The sequence below is a fragment of the Tenrec ecaudatus genome, chromosome 6 (assembly GCF_050624435.1).
Source record: "Tenrec ecaudatus isolate mTenEca1 chromosome 6, mTenEca1.hap1, whole genome shotgun sequence".
Lineage (NCBI taxonomy): Eukaryota > Metazoa > Chordata > Mammalia > Afrosoricida > Tenrecidae > Tenrec > Tenrec ecaudatus.
Window position 1 is genome coordinate 84546070 of NC_134535.1, and position 12280 is coordinate 84558349.

Consider the following 12280-nt stretch of genomic DNA (forward strand, 5'->3'; position numbering starts at 1 on the left):
CATCTTCCCTCCCTTGTGATGTTGCCCCCTCCACCCCCTGCCCTTGGCATCCTCCAAAGTCTACTCCCTTTGGTACTCAGACACATTCTGATTCAACTCATCCACTGCAATCCCTTGAATGCACCTAGCTTCTCCCACTTCCTCACTGTTTCCATGCCTCCTTTTTCCCTAACCTTCTGAACTTTGTCTTTGGGCAAAGCCTGCCCTTCTGATCTTAGATGTGTGATTATTCTAACATGGAGGTGAGTTCAGATCCAGACCTGAAGGGCAAAAGTCATCGTCCTACTGTGGGGGGATTCCCACCAGCAGTCTCCTTTCAGCCAGTAAGCCTCATCTCTTGTGATTTTGTGTTCTGCTCAACCTTTTTCTCCCACTCTATCCTGAACCTTCTAACGTGGCCCTTGTCATGCAGCTGGAGTAGGAGCTGGGCACCATCTAGTGCTCCTGGTCTCAGGGTTGTGGAGGCTGCATGGGCCGTTAGGCCTTTGGACTACTGGTCTCCATGTGTCTTTCGATTGTCATCACCCTTCTTCCTTCTGGATGGGGAGCAATCGATGGTTGCACCTTAGATAGCTGCTCAAAGGCTTTGCAGGCCCTCTGACTACTCACCACATTAGAACTTTGTCTGTGACCTTGGTGTCCCCCAAGGCTGTGGTTCTCATCTCCCCAGGTTTTTTGTTTATGTCTAAGAAGCTTTCATAACTTTGTCCACTGTATACTCCACCAAATTCATGGGTTTATTTGGCACAAAAGGCAATGCACACATACAAAATCCCCATCAAGACTGCATGTGTATTTGTGGGTCTACGCCCATTCCCCCGTCCATGCCTGTTCAGCCAGTGCTGTTTATCCAAGCATTCACTTGCGTGAAATGAAGTTAATCTTGGCCCACTAAATGGATCCCATGGCCTGTAGCCAAACTGGGCTCAGTGTGAAAGGGCAGCAGGGAGACCTGCTGGCCTTCCCCGTGCATGCCTTACCAGAGGCAGCATGTCATGGCGACATCCGCGGGGCCAGCCCTCTGGCTCTCCGAGTGGGGCCGAGGCTTGTGCTCTGTTGACTGGCATTCCCTTCACAGAGCTCCATGAACCTGCCTCCCGACAAGGCCCGGCTCCTGCGGCAGTATGACAATGAGAAGAAGTGGGATCTGATCTGTGACCAGGTATGGACTTTGGGAGGTGAGCAGTCCCTGAGGAACCCCGGTCCTGGCTGTCACTGTATAGGACTCCAGTCTGCCCTTGTGTGCCAGCAGGCTGCTCAGGGCGGTGGCTGTAACATTTCTGAACAATGGCAGCAAAGGTCTTTGTGTGGCGATGGGCTGCCTGCCCTTCCTTGCTCTGAGGCTCCCGAGGTGCTGTCTGGTTTTCTGCTCAGGGTGGTTTATGTGGGGTGGTAGGTCAGCTATGGAGGAGTTTGGTCATTTGGTCATGCCTAGCAGAGCCTCTTTCTACCTTTCCCCAGAGTTAGGGCCACGCCTGGCAAAGGGCGATTTATTGCTCTCTGCTCTGACCTGGCAAATAGCGGGGGTTTCCCTCATTCTGTTTACAAGGCTCGAGGAATGGGAAGCTCCAGCCCCTGGCCTCCTGCTACACAGTTCATAACAGCTCGTGTCTAGAGCTGGAAGAGAATGCGGAGAGCTTTACTGAGCTCAGAAGTGAGCTCTGTCAGGACCTTGGCCTTGCTCCTTCCCCCGCCTGTGCCTGCGGATCAGCAGCCCGCCATGAGCTGGGGCAGCATGGGTGCAGGACCGGGAGAAACTGCCTTCGCCCCTCCCTTCTTGGGAGGCAGAGAAATGCCTGCGGACAGCATGTGGGCAGGTGCCGATCACCAGCACTTTGCCAGGGAGCCTATGTATAAGCTTCTTTTCACGTTGTGGACAAAATAACAAACACCAAACTCACTGCCATCGAGTCATAGTGACCCCAGAGGACAGGGTCAAACTGTCCTGTGGCCTTAAACTTTTTAACAGGATTAGGAAGCCGCATTTTTTCCCCTGCGGAGCCGCTGGTGGATTCAAACCGCTGGCTCTGGTTAACAGCCCAGAATAATCCCCTCCACCCCCTCCATGGAAACAATGTTGTTGCTAGGTGCTGCGGAGTATTGCCCCATCACGACCTTACCCATCGCAGAGGGAACCCCGCCGGGTCCTGCCCGCCTCCACCACTGTTCCTCTGCTCAAGGCCAGTGGTGCGACCATGGTGCTGAGCCAGCTCCTAGAGGGCCTTGCCAGTCATTGTTGGTGCTGCCCCTCCACTTTACCAAACATGACACCCTCCTCAGGGAACTGGTCTCTCCTGACAGCATGTCCAGAGTCTGTCAGACGAGTCTCGCTTCCTCGCTGGCCGTGGTCTGTCCTTTTCCACGGCACTTTTGCAGAATGCCCCTCTCCCCACGGCAACATAATTCAGACGCCTCGCCTCTTCTCCAGCCTTCTTTTTTCAAGTCCAACCAGCACGCGGGGCACACAAGGCCACTGAAAAGGCCACGGCGTGGGTCAGGAGCACCTAGTCCTCGGAGTGACCTCCCGGCTTTTCAGCACTCTAAGCAGATCTACCTAAGGCCCGCCTTGTGATGATGCCTAACGCTTGTTAAGGATGGAGCTCTCCCTAGCTCCCAAAGTCTCTGACTGCTCCCTCCCAGACCAGTGTTTCCCAGGGGGGTGCAGGGGGCCCTCGTTGGAGGACGAGTCCAACTTGGGCCCCACTACGACCAGGCACCTTGTTGGAAGACTGACTGTCACCACCTCGGCATCCTGAGCGCTGTGCTTCCTGAGCCTGTCCCAGAACTCGGGTGTCTGTGCGTGTACACACATGTACCTGCTTCCCTTATAGGAACGATTCCAGGTGAAGAATCCTCCCCACACATACATCCAAAAACTCCAGAGCTTCCTGGACCCCAGCGTAACTCGGAAGGTGATGTTGGGTCTGGGGGCGGGGTGAGGGGGGAATGCCCTTTGTCTTGCGGGTGGGCCCTCTGTTGGGAATTGAATGTCTGGGCCTAGAGTGGCTGACAGACACATCGTGGCAGGAGGGCCTGTGGTGACCCTTTGAGCCCCCTCCCTTTGCCTTTCCTCCCGTTGGTTGATGCTCTGGCGCCGGATGGGGGGGTTCCGTCAGTGACAGAACATTCAATGTTTGCAGAAGTTCAGGCGGAGAGTTCAGGAGTCCACCAAAGTCCTGCGGGAGCTGGAGATCTCACTTCGAACCAACCACATTGGGTGAGTTGGGTGAGGACCTCAGAGCCTCTCCACCTGGCACACGCTGGCTTGGCGTCCTCTGAGGATGGATGGCCTGGATGCTGCTGGCAAGCGTGGGGCCTCTCTTGGGGCTTGGCCCGGGGCTTTGAGTGGAAGATGTTTCCATAGCAGCTGAGACTCCATTCTACCTGTGACCTGGGAAAAGGCCAAGGGTAGCCTATCGAAGGGTGGGAGTCGGGTGGGGGCACACTGCATTGGGGAGCTAAGCCTCCTTCCTGGACTGTGAGTACCCAGAAAGCTGATGTGCCTGTTTGGGAGCGGCCAGTGTTAGCTCGTCAACAGCAGCAGCAACATCCCGAGGTACTTGGAAAGAAGACCTGGGAGGGCGGGCCCCAAATGAGATGATTTCTGGGTTCTGAGACCTGGTGTTCCCAACCCACAGCCAGGGCCTCGGGAACTTCACGCATCTTTTTTTGCGCTGCCCCTGAGTGAGGAAGCCGACCTTGCTGAGCGGGTGGAGGGGTCTAAGTGTGAGGTTCAGCGAACGAGGACCAGCTAGAGGGCATCTGATGAAAGAGAGAGAGTGTGTGTACAGGTGTGCACATGGGACAGTGCAGGGTTGAGCCCTGGCAGAGGGGCCAGGGCCAGGGCTAGGGTTCTAGGTAGGTGCCAGCCCCAGGCTCCTGGGCTCCCTGGGAGCTGGGCTAGAAAGGGCCACCTGACACCAGCAGCCTTTCCCTCCTCACAGCAGCCACCCATGTGCCCACCACCAGGCTGGACTTGCCCAGAGCTCTCTGTAGGGTGGGGCCACCTGTCTGTGGCCAGCTGAAGCAGCAGTTACAGGATAGTGGCCCAGGCAGGACAGGAAAGGGATGGCCCCTGGCTTCAGTAGGTGTGCTTGGAGCAAGGCTTCCGTGCCCATCTATGAAACAGGTACTGAAATACAGAGAGAGAAAGGCAAGCCGCTGGGAAACACGAATCGCCTTCCCCAGAGATTCTGATTCCACACAGGAGGAGGGACCTCTGGGACCTCCTTAGTGACCCCTGCCCCACCTCACCCTGCCTGCCTCCCCACTCGTCTCCGGCCTTCTCTGTTTTCCATAGTCCGTTCTGCAGTGGTAGGGCAGGGAGGATGCTTTTCCCAGGACAGGACCACAGAGCAGTGAGTGACAGTCCCCATGGCCCAGCCCTTCTACCTGGTGCCTGCCCCTCTGGCCTGTGGCCAACAGCTAATGCCAAAGCAGCGGAGTTCCCAGGCCCAGGGTCTCCTCAAGGTCTCTGGCGGTTGGCACACACATGGGAAATCTGGACCTGGCCCTCGGTTCCCAGGGAGCATCTCAGGGCTGGCATGGCAGGATCCCTTTTTCTGAATCGTGGCTTCTCTGGGTTGACATATGTGGGAGGGTAAGGATCCTTCTGGGCACCAAGGGGGTCAGAACCCAGGGCTGGGCCAGGAGAGGAGGCTCTCCCACGGGCGCGGCACACTGGGCCGGGCAGCAGGATGGAGCTCCAGCTCTGGAGTAGGGAGGGCCTGGGCAGTGGTATTCCAGAGCCTGGCCGACTTACTCCTCTCCCTTGGCCTGCATGGCTTCCTCTGCCTTGCCTGCATGCCCTTTAACCTCTCCTCCAAGTGTCAAGATCCCGAAAATAGCTGTGTAGACTCAGACAGGAAATGAGAAGGGGGTGGGGAGCTGGAGAGCAGACAGACAGGAAATGGGAGGCCTGTCGGCCCCCAGAGAGGAAGCAAACTTCAGGCAGCTTCGGTGTCAGTGAGCTTCAGCCAGAGCTGGCTGCCAAATCTCAGCCAAGCCTGGTGCTCAGCCCCAGCCCACTGAAACGGAGCTTGGGGTGTGGCCAGCAGGCAGCGCTCTCCTCCAGCTGTCTGGGGAAGTGGCCCTGTAGGGTAGGGCAGCGTAGATGTCTGGGGTCTGTAAAGGGGCATTCTAAGGGACTGGGGCTCCCAGGAGAGCCTGTGTCAGTACGTCTCTGTTGGGGATTGAACCTGTCATTTTAGCGGTCCTCCGGATGTGCTCTTCACTCGGATTCCAGGTAGTGCTCCGCTCAGGACTGATGGGCCACAGGTGCAAATGCCCGAGGGCATGACCATTCCGTACCTAGTTGCTACCTTCCTGCCTCCCTGGAGGTGGGTCCGAGCCCTCAGTCTGACTCCAGGCGGGCATAGCTGTTTTAGAGTAAGGTGACCAGATTTTAACGTTGGTAAAGTGGGACACCATTGATAAAACTCATATCCTGGCGAAATAGCCACATGGCAGCCGTAAACCGTATACCCTAGCTTGTCGTGCATTCTTTCCAAAATTTGGGACTTTTTAAAAACGCCGTGGGACTCAGGACAAATTGTCAAAAAGCGGGACGTCTGGTCACCTTAGAGTGACTCCAGTTCCTGACGCCTGGCTCGCTGGCTACATGCAGATGTCCCCTTTGCTTACTGCATCCCGTGACACCTTTTCTTGAGCCAAATGTACCTTTGTGGTCAGAGCTCACTCTGTGCCCTTTCCTGCCTGTATCTTGACCGAGATTTTGGTCAAGTTCAGGACTTGGTCACGTGCGTGTGTGTACTCAGTACTTTCCCAATCCTTCTGTCAGATGCTGAGCAAGGGTAATGTGTCTCGCCTCACGCTAGACCCCAGGGGCATAGGAAATGATTGAGCCGGGCAGTCCCTAAGGAGGAAGCACAGGAAGTGTGTTTGCTGGGGCACTTCAGGATGAAGCCAGAGACAGTAGGAGGTCTGTACTTCGCACCGATTCCCCGGCTTCCCTATCTAGGCGAGGTCCAGGCCTGGGATGGACCTCGGATGGTTTCTGGCGGTCCAGGAGTTTCCCTGTCTGTTGCTAAGCGCCGGGGAAGTCTGTTGCTGGGTTTGAGGCCCCACACCCTCCTCCCTGTGGCCCTGCTCCAGCAGACCCCCGTGTTGGCTTCGTCTGCAGGTGGGTGCGGGAGTTTCTGAACGATGAGAACAAAGGCCTGGATGTGCTGGTGGATTACCTGTCTTTTGCCCAGTGTTCTGTCATGTGAGTTTCACGTGGGGCTGAGGGCGGGGTGGGGCGGGGCGGGGCAGAGCAGAGCCTCATTCTGAGCGCAAGGGGAGGGGTGACATTTCATTTCAAGGGTCTGGATGGTAATGGGAGTCCCAGGAAGGGAGGAGGGATCAGTGATGTGAGGGTGGACAGGCAAGTCCAGGGATGTCTGGGGACCAATGAAGAGGGGCCAGTGTCAGTGTGGCAGGAATTTTGGGAGGAGCAGCCCAAGGATTGGAAAGTCAGGCCTGTGAGCACGCCTGCCTGCTGGGAGAGAGGCTCAGGTGGAACTCCTTTCCTTTGGCCAGTTGAGTCTTCAGGAAGCTCAGTTAGTTTTCCACCTGTGACAGAGTTGCTCCAGCTAGCTGTTGGAGCGCCCCAGGGGCAGGGAGTGTGACCTTTGACCTGGGTTGCACCAGGAGCAACCAGGAGCCCCCTTCTGGCTGGGAGCTTGGAGTGAGTGTAGTGTAGCCAGGAGGGCATGTCAGGGAAGGAGGGTTTGGAATTAGAAGGAACCAGGGTTGAGTCTGTTCTGCCCCTCCCTGCCTGTGACGCCAGGCACAGTTGTGTCCTCTCCTGGTTGTCCTAAGGGTGAGGTAGCTAATGCATGCCAGTCAGAACTGTTTGGACCGACTCATCGCGACCCTGTAGGATGCCCCCGTGTGTCCCAGACACGGTTACTCCTCAGGAGTAGAAATCTTCAGCTGGTGGATTCAAGCAGCCGATCTTGCAGTTATCAGCCGAACCCGGAAGCCACTGCATCACCCGGGCTCCTGACCCTGCCCTAGCCACTGTGACTCAGTGTGGCCATTATTCCAGGAGTGTACAGACCACAGAGACCTGACTGTGGGGGAAGAGAGATTCCAGAGATGACCCACAACATGACTAATGCGGTTAGACTTAATGCTCAAAGCGAAGTCTCCTCTAACGGGACCAGCCATCCCAGTTTGCCCCTGACTTTCCCGGTTTCTGTGCCAAAAGCCCCCTCCTGGGAAAGTCCTCCTGAGCACACAGCCCCAGATTCAATGCTCACTTCTCCTCCTCTGCCTCGGGGTGTTTTGTCCAGCAGGTCTTGTCTGCTGCCCTTAGAGATTCCAATCAACACTTCTCTCAAGTTGGGCCCCTCCCATCCTCAGACAACCAAAGAGGGGCCTGCTCTCTCCTCCCTTCCCTACAAGTCATGCCTGACCATCCTCCTGCCCCTTTAAAAACTGCTCTTTTTATAGAAAGAAATGGAAAACATTTACTGAGTGATTTTTTTTTCAAATCCAAAGCTTTTATAGTAAAAAGATGTAGATCATTTTCCCCAAATAAGCCTATCTCTCTTATTTGGAAAGCAAATAAATCCCAGCTGCCTGAAACCAGGAGCACACTGGAGCCTGGTATTGGAGCATCCACCCCGCCGGCTGTGCTTTTCAAAGGAAGACTTGGAAAGAGTGTGCTGGGGAGGGCTGCAGAGAAACGGGTGATGATAACTTGGCTTTAGTGAAGGCATGCGTCTCTCCACTGCTTATGTCACCAACACACTGGCCCTGCCAGGAGTCCCTCGATGCCTGCTGAATCCCAGTACTCACCCCGAATTGTGCCAGCAGGACCCCGAAGCCTACTCCTGTACTTTGGGCCATTCAGGCATCTTCAGGTGTCACTGCCCGTGTCACAAATCCTCGGTGTCCCCCGACGGACGCCGGGCTCTGCCTGTCTGAGCAGACAGCTCCTTGGTCCTCAGGGACTTAGGGGGAGGAGTGGAGCTGGTTCTCAGAGGTAGATGTATCTGACATAGGAACATGGAAGGAAGAAGGCCACTTACTTGCCCTGGCCACACTCGGCCGTTGCTGCAGGGCCATCTGGTTCCAGAAGCAGGTGACACAGAAGCCATCCCACCTCCTACGCCCTGCAGGGACTAGACTGTGGGGCCCTGGACAAGCCTGCCCTTTCTTCCCCTAGGGAAGGTTGAAGCCCCCAGAGCAACCACTGTTATTTAAAAAAAACAAACCTAGAAACTTCGAGTAGCCAGGACGGGGTAAAACCTGCTCATAGAAACCCAGTGCTAGGGTGGGGTCCTGTGCTGTGGGTTTTCTGGGGTGTCCCATTCGCCCCGCTCTCCTCAGATCTTCCAATTCCAAACCAAGGGGGCTGAGGCTCTTCTGACTGCTGTCATTTGCCAACTAGCAAGACCTGCCGTTAGTCCCGCCCCTCTGAAGGTGGGCTTCCCTCCCCCCAGAGCCGCAGCTGGTCTGTCCCACCTGTACCTCTGGGAGGTCCTCCTGGAGTCACCTCGCCTGTAGTGGGCTCCATCAGCACTCCAGCCCCACAGGCTGCCTCCCTGGCCACTGCCTGGCCTGCGCTGCCCACTCCTGGTCTCTCCAGCCCTGCTCTCTCCTCGCCACCCTTGCTGCTTGTCCTCCTGGTGGCTGGGGTCAGGGGAGACTGGCCGGCTGGGGGTCTCCCGCACCCATGCCTGTGTGTGCGCACTCTTGTCCTCTTTGGCTCCAGGTTTGACTTTGAGGGTCTGGAGAGCAGTGACGATGGTGCATTCGACAAGCTCCGGTCCTGGAGCAGGTCCATCGAGGACCTGCAGCCGCCCAGCGCCCTGTCGGCCCCCTTCACCAACAGCCTTGCTCGCTCCGCTCGCCAGTCTGTGCTCCGGTATGTGTGCACTCGCCTGCCCGCCAGCCTCTGTCCTCGCCTCCAGCGTGGGCCTGGGGGAGCAGCGGCACCTGCTCACATGCCCCCCACCACTCTTGCTTCCAGGCTCAGCTCTCTTGCCCTCTGCCTGCCCGTCTGTCTCTGGTCTGTCCTCTCTGTCTCCTTGACTGCCCAGCGATCTGTCCTGGGTAAGTACGGCGTCCTGGCCTGTGCCTGCCCCACCTGGGGTCCCAGCTCTTCCCTGCTCCTTGCCCCCTCTTTGGGGCCCCTCCCTTCCTCACTCTCCCGGCCCTGTCCTTCCTCCGGGCCTTCTTGGGCCGGGGCTTACCCTCTCCCAACTCCTGGGTCTCCCCGGGGCGACCCAGCGCTTGCCTCCTCTATCTCTTTGCTGTGCTCCGTCACGCTTGCAGACCAGCCCCTGCCACCCCCCCTACTTTGTCCTCCTTCAGGCCTTCTCTCCGAGTGGTGCAGCTTCCCTGGTCTGCGGTGTCTAAGAGCTGCCCTGCCTAGCGGCAGGTGGATGGACTGGATGACCCCCCTGAGCCCCGTCCCTCCGTCTCTGGCTCTCATCCTGCTTCTCTCCCACTCCCCTCTGGGCTGCGACCCAGCGCCTCGTTCTAGTCACATGACCCTAGTGGTGCATGAGCAGATAACACGCAGCAGTTCCTCTTTTCCTCCTGGAACAGCGTTGAACCGGGATCGAGGCGCCCGTTCAGATGGAGCCCTGCGGGGTCTGTTGTCTGCAGAGGTGGCACCGGGCAGGGAGGCCCTGGGCTGACCGACTGGCCTGGGGGAGGGGAGACTGAAAAGAATCTTCTGTGGACCCATCTCTAGTAGCAGGAAGGCCCCCACACCAACTGCTTGTGTTTGAAACCTGGTGGCAGCTCTTGGGGCGGACGGAGAGGGGTTTGGAGGTTCAAAGCAACAGCAAAGGCAGTACCTAGAGCAATTGCTGACGAGGGCCTGTGCCAGACCTGCCTGCTCTACCTGCACCTTGTCTCTCGGATGGTGCTAGGCTGCTGGTGCCACTGCCGGGCAGCTGCTGTCTGCGACGGTGAGTGCCCAGACGCTTCCCCTACAGCCTCGGCACCCCTCACGGCCTGGCCTCTCTCCCCAGGTATAGCACCCTTCCAGGGCGCAGGGCCCTGAAGAACTCCCGCCTGGTGAGCCAGAAGGATGACGTCCATGTGTGCATCCTCTGCCTCAGAGCCATCATGAACTACCAGGTAAGGGCGCGGCCATGCCCCGGGAGCCAGAGTGTAAAAGGCAGGCTTGCTGGAGACTCTGCAGGCCAGGAGGTCCCTCGGTATCTGCTGCCCCGCCATTTAGGTGTCCGCTTCTGGCCTTTCTCCCTGCAGTATGGATTCAACCTGGTCATGTCCCATCCCCACGCCGTCAATGAAATTGCACTCAGTCTCAACAACAAGAACCCGAGGTTCGCTGCTTCCTTCACCTCCCTCCCTCTTCTGCCCCGGACTCGGGAGGGCTGGGCTCCCCACCCGCCCTTGGGTCCTGATCTTCCACCTCACCTCGGCTGGAGGGCAGATAGCGTCTCAGGCCTCCGTGTGGTCTGCGCAGCTCAGGGGTGGATGCCTAGCTCCCCTCCACTCTCAGACAGTGGAAGTTGGCAGTGCTGACTAGGGGGGAGTGGAGTGCTGGGGGTGGCTGATCTTTCTTTCTTTGCCCCGAAGGACCAAAGCCCTTGTCCTGGAGCTTCTGGCAGCCGTGTGCTTGGTGCGGGGAGGCCATGAGATCATTCTTGCCGCCTTTGACAATTTCAAAGAGGTCAGTCTTCTTTGTGTGTCTGGTGAGGGGATAGGGAGCTGGTAGGTAGGTAGCATCATGTCCTGTGTTCTCTTGCCAGTGATGTGTTAGCATCATTTGCCTTAAGCAGCCTGCCCTCCCCACCCCCAGCCCCGTTTGCTTCTTTCTCTTTTTTTAACCAAAACCCGCACCTTGCGGTCTCACTAGATCTTATGCCAAGGAGGCTCCCGACTGACCGGCTAAGGATGCCCTCACAAGTCCAGGGTCCTAACCTGGTCTCGCAGCAGCAGCAGCAGCAGCAGCAGCACCTACAGTGCCTATTAAAAAATCCAAAGGGCTTTCAAAAAATGCGTGGGGACAATGGAATAACAAATTGATAGCACTTTTTGAGACCTGGGGCCCACTGCCAGCCCAGTGGAGGATCAGGTGGATAGAGGTCTGTCGCCAGGAGTCTGCCTGACGGTTCTGACGCAGCTCACCGCCAGGAGACCCCAGGCAGATGTGTTTGAAGTGGGGGGAGGAGGCCAGAAAGGATGGTGCCCAGGGGCTTGGCTGTTGCTGGTGAGGGCAGAGAGAGTTCCTTCTGGAATTTCCCCGGCCTTGGAGCCTGGCTCCACAGCCCCTATCTGCTCGGGCCTCGGATTCCTCGACATCCAGCCATAGCTGCTGGTCCCACCCCTTCCGCCACTGTGAACCTCTTCCCTAGCGTCCATTGTTCAGGCCAGGAAACGGCTCTTCCTCCTTGAAGTCCAGAAGCTCAGAGGAGCCTCTGGACCTCTCTCAGCAGAAGGGCTTTCCTGTGCACTGGCCCCTCCCGTGTTCCTCTCAGGACCTCAGGCTCCTCCCCTGGCCAGGATGGACTCCCTTCCTCCCTCTTCTCCTTCCTTTGGGGATTCCATGCAATCCGGGCCTGGGTTTCTGCTTGGCCTGGCCACAGGCTGTCCTGAGCTGCCTCAGCAAGTTGGTGAGGGGCCAGCGGGCCAGCATAGGATCCTGAGTCTTCTTTGATCATGGCTTGCATGGCCCGTGCCATTGTGTTAAGCAAACCCTTCTCCACTCATTTTCCTGGGAGTCAGGACTCGGGGGGCTCGGGGTCTGATGATGGCCGGCCCTGGCACTGAGAGGGTTTGCCTGTTCAGGTGTGCAAGGAGCTACATCGCTTTGAGAAGCTGATGGAGTATTTCCGGAATGAGGACAGCAACATTGACTTCATGGTGAGGAGCAGGGCCACATTGTCCCTGGCAGACAGGGGCCAGGCCACCAGTGCAGTGCAGTGCCATCCACACCTAGCCCCTGTGCTCAGCAGACACCCTCGCCCTGGGCCACCCAGCTGTGTGCTCCAGAGAGCTCAGTGAGTGTAGACCAGGGTTTCCAAAGTGGGCGGTGCTGCCCCCTGGCGGCGGAAGGATCCAATGGGAACAACACAAGCAGATGCCCACACTTTATCAGGATTGCAAGCCGTGGGGCGCACGTGGTTCCTTGCCAGGGGTGCACTGAGTAATTATTTTCCCAAAAGGGGACGGTTTGGGAACCGAAGGCTTAGACATTCCAAGACGTGTCACTTGGGTCTCAGACCTCCTTCCCTCCCTGTGCTCACATCGCCCCTGGTCTGAGCCTCTCTAAGCTGCCGCCCCTTTC

General features: G+C 57.5%; 1 protein-coding gene across 5 annotated transcripts in view; it reads left to right on the forward strand.

The window, feature by feature from the left end:
- The window catches only part of FMNL3 (formin like 3), a 60190-nt gene that overhangs the window by 38303 nt on the left and 9607 nt on the right, over positions 1-12280 (forward strand). For 3 of the 5 annotated variants that reach the window (XM_075551729.1, XM_075551727.1, XM_075551726.1), the window contains exons 2-10: positions 1079-1162; positions 2832-2912; positions 3141-3217; positions 6143-6226; positions 8726-8878; positions 9996-10104; positions 10237-10313; positions 10570-10663; positions 11782-11856. In XM_075551729.1, coding sequence (XP_075407844.1) covers positions 1079-1162; positions 2832-2912; positions 3141-3217; positions 6143-6226; positions 8726-8878; positions 9996-10104; positions 10237-10313; positions 10570-10663; positions 11782-11856 — 834 coding nt within the window. The remainder of the gene's footprint in view (positions 1-1078; positions 1163-2831; positions 2913-3140; positions 3218-6142; positions 6227-8725; positions 8879-9995; positions 10105-10236; positions 10314-10569; positions 10664-11781; positions 11857-12280) is intronic. The other 2 variants (XM_075551730.1, XM_075551728.1) reach the window with 1 other exon arrangement.